General features: G+C 38.7%; 1 protein-coding gene across 1 annotated transcript; it reads left to right on the plus strand.

The window, feature by feature from the left end:
* Nucleotides 1-808: 808 nt before the first annotated feature.
* On the plus strand, nucleotides 809-2,038 carry LOC149164825 (expansin-A8-like). Its single transcript, XM_089430996.1, has 3 exons — nucleotides 809-1,020; nucleotides 1,185-1,503; nucleotides 1,633-2,038. The coding sequence occupies exons 1-3, from the start codon at nucleotides 891-893 to the stop codon at nucleotides 1,934-1,936; spliced, it is 753 nt and encodes a 250-aa protein (XP_089287122.1). The 5' UTR covers nucleotides 809-890; the 3' UTR covers nucleotides 1,937-2,038.
* Nucleotides 2,039-3,051: the final 1,013 nt, after the last annotated feature.

A 3,051-nucleotide genomic window follows, 5' to 3' on the forward strand; every position in this document is an offset into this window, starting at 1 on the left:
TAAGGATTGTTTTGCATATACTAGATGTTTGTATTCATTGCACTACTATTTATTAGATAATCATTGTAAATTAGCTAAGAGTTAGTACTATTTGGATCTTTCAATGATTATGGGTGAACTAATTTTGTTAGACTAAGTTGAGTATCTAACTTTATGTAAAAGACATAGTTTAATTATAGAAAGCACGGATTGACCAAGTCATTATGAATAAGAAAATGTAGTTCTTTTTGATAAAAATAAAAGTTAACCTATTTCTGTAAACGGAAAAATTAGCCCATTGATGGAGATGAAATTATATACGCTTGGGACACATTAAAAAATTCGGACAAATTTAAGCAGAGAATATACCCAAAAAATACAACTAAACTAAAGCATCCTGAGAGTCAAACGAAGACACGATGTAGCACATGCGTTTCGGTATCATTGTACTTTTAAGTACAGAGGGTATCAAAGTACAAGCTTATTCGTCGCTCACTGGCCTCTACATGAGTGTCGGTAATAACGTGGTCAGACCTTTGAAAATAAGAAGTTTCTCCTCCATCATCCAAAATTCACCCGATTCTACGGTCGCATGTGCAGAGGTCCTCATCCCAATAAATGAACGCGGCCGCCGGCCACCGTTTTTTGAACGAGGGACGCATGTCCAGCCAATTACATTACAGCGGATCATACCTGAACAATCTCCGCATGTTGCAATCGGTTCCGCTCTTCGCGGGAGCAAATTTGATCGTCTATACACACCTCCCCATTCTATATATATTTGGAAATTTCACGGAGTCCACCAATCAGATATCGATTCAGGCATGAGTTCTGATTCCTATTCGGTTTAATTCTCACGCCACATATCATTTCAGGTAAAGTTACATAGCGACCATTTATTTGGTTGTAAAATGGCCCCTGTAAAACTGGCCACAATGTTCAGTTTCTTGTGGATGGCCGGTGAAACTTATGCACTAGATAGTGGCTGGCAATCTGCACATGCTACGTTTTACGGTGGCAACGATGCGTCGGGCACAATGGGTAAGTTCACAGTTCGATAAAACTCCAGTCCGGTGGAAGTCTGGGTGGGCCTAGATACGGCCTCAAACCCAATTACTCTGCATGAGTTTCAGATTTAGATTAATAATTATAATATGTATAATATGTTAGCTTATAAGCAATCATGTTTGAAAATAATTTGACAGGCGGTGCGTGTGGATACGGTAATTTGTATAGCCAAGGATATGGAACTAGCACTGCTGCTCTGAGCACGGCACTCTTCAACAATGGAGCTACCTGCGGAGCCTGCTACGAAATGAAATGCAACCACCACTCCGACCCTCAGTGGTGTCTACCAGGCACTGTCACAGTTACTGCTACTAACCTCTGTCCCCCTAACTCTGCTCTTCCCAACGACAATGGAGGATGGTGCAATCCACCTCTTCAACATTTCGACATGGCTCAACCTGCTTTTCAACAGATCGCCATATACATAAGTGGCATTGTTCCAATCATTTTCAGAAGGTAATTACTTACTACTCTAATTAGTCTCTCAACACTACAATCCTATTCTTCAATCCCGAAAATTTATTCCCAACTTGACTTTAATTGGGATGAAATGCTGACCGGCAAGGTTAATATTTATGTATGCAGAGTACCATGCGTGAGGAAAGGTGGAGTTCGATTCACGATCAATGGCCACTCCTACTTCAATTTGGTGCTCATTACCAATGTAGGAGGTGTAGGTGATGTCGAGGCGGTTTCCATTAAGGGTTCAAACACTGGCTGGCAAGCAATGTCCCGCAATTGGGGACAGAATTGGCAGAGCAACTCTTATTTGAATGGGCAGGTTCTATCCTTCCAGGTCACCACCAGCGATGGGAGAACCATCACTTCGTATAACGTCGCTCCCGCAAATTGGCAATTCAGCCAAACATTTGAAGGACTGCAATTCTAACTCAATTTCGTCTGCATCATTATTAACTTGTCCATCAGTAACCCAGAAGGAACAAAGCATAAGGTGGTGCGAGAATATCACCCTCTTTTAAGTGGTTATTACTCCGAGAGTCCTTTGGGCAGAATTTCTAGTGTTGAAGGAGGGATACGCAGATTGCCGCCCGCTTCTATTTGTTGCTGCTCTATAATATTCATATACACTTTGCGTATATTGCTGCACTGAGTCGGGATAGTGATATATTGTATCAGTGACATATTTCTCCTAAATTCTGTAAATGGGAGCTTGTATATTTTAATCAGTATCATTGATTGCAATGGCTGGAAACATTCATGACTTCTAATCGCGTCTTCTCTATATGCATGCAGTGATTGGGTTAATTAATTTTGGTAGGCATCCTCTTTCGGACTAATTAATTGACCTAAAGATTTTTAGTTAAGTACATATATTGGGAACGATCAAAGCATGTCCTGTTCATCGGTGTATAGAGTAAAGTAATACGAGCATGTGCGATTTTTTTTATTTATTTAAATGACCGGTGACAATTAATTTCACAGGTCGGTGAAGCGCTGAGAGAATTTTAAAGCCCTATGCGTTTATCCCGTTTCCCGCTGTTCCAGTTCCTATTTTTCTGGCGCGTGTCGCGGATACCATTAAATTGTTTATTGAGTTCAACTTTTACCGGATGGCGTAATTCTGGTCGGATTAGTAAAAGAAATTTCAAAAATTTTAAATATGAAATTGTTTTTTTATTTTTATTTTTTAAAGGTGAAAATGGATTTAGCATCTTAAAGAATAAAGTGGTACCTAAAATTTAAATCTAGATTTCCAAGAATTTTTATAGAATTTTATTAAAATGGTGGCAGAATTTCCATTAAATTGTGTGAATAAGGCAATAAATAATGGAGTTGTCCCCAGGCTGATTTTCTGGATTTTCCGGTGCAGCAGTGGAAAACTTTGAGGTCAAATTAGATTTGTGTTATTTAAATTAGTTTTTTTTTACGGTATATATAGATTCAGCAGCTCTAAAAATTTTTAAGGCACTTAGATTGTGAAGGAATTATCCATCAAATTTATGATTTGAATAAATTTCTACCCGATATTAGAGAAATTATACA

The sequence above is a fragment of the Pinus tabuliformis genome, chromosome 5_1 (assembly GCF_031772625.1).
Source record: "Pinus tabuliformis cultivar Carrire ecotype Pingquan chromosome 5_1, CPIR1, whole genome shotgun sequence".
NCBI lineage: Eukaryota > Viridiplantae > Streptophyta > Pinopsida > Pinales > Pinaceae > Pinus > Pinus tabuliformis.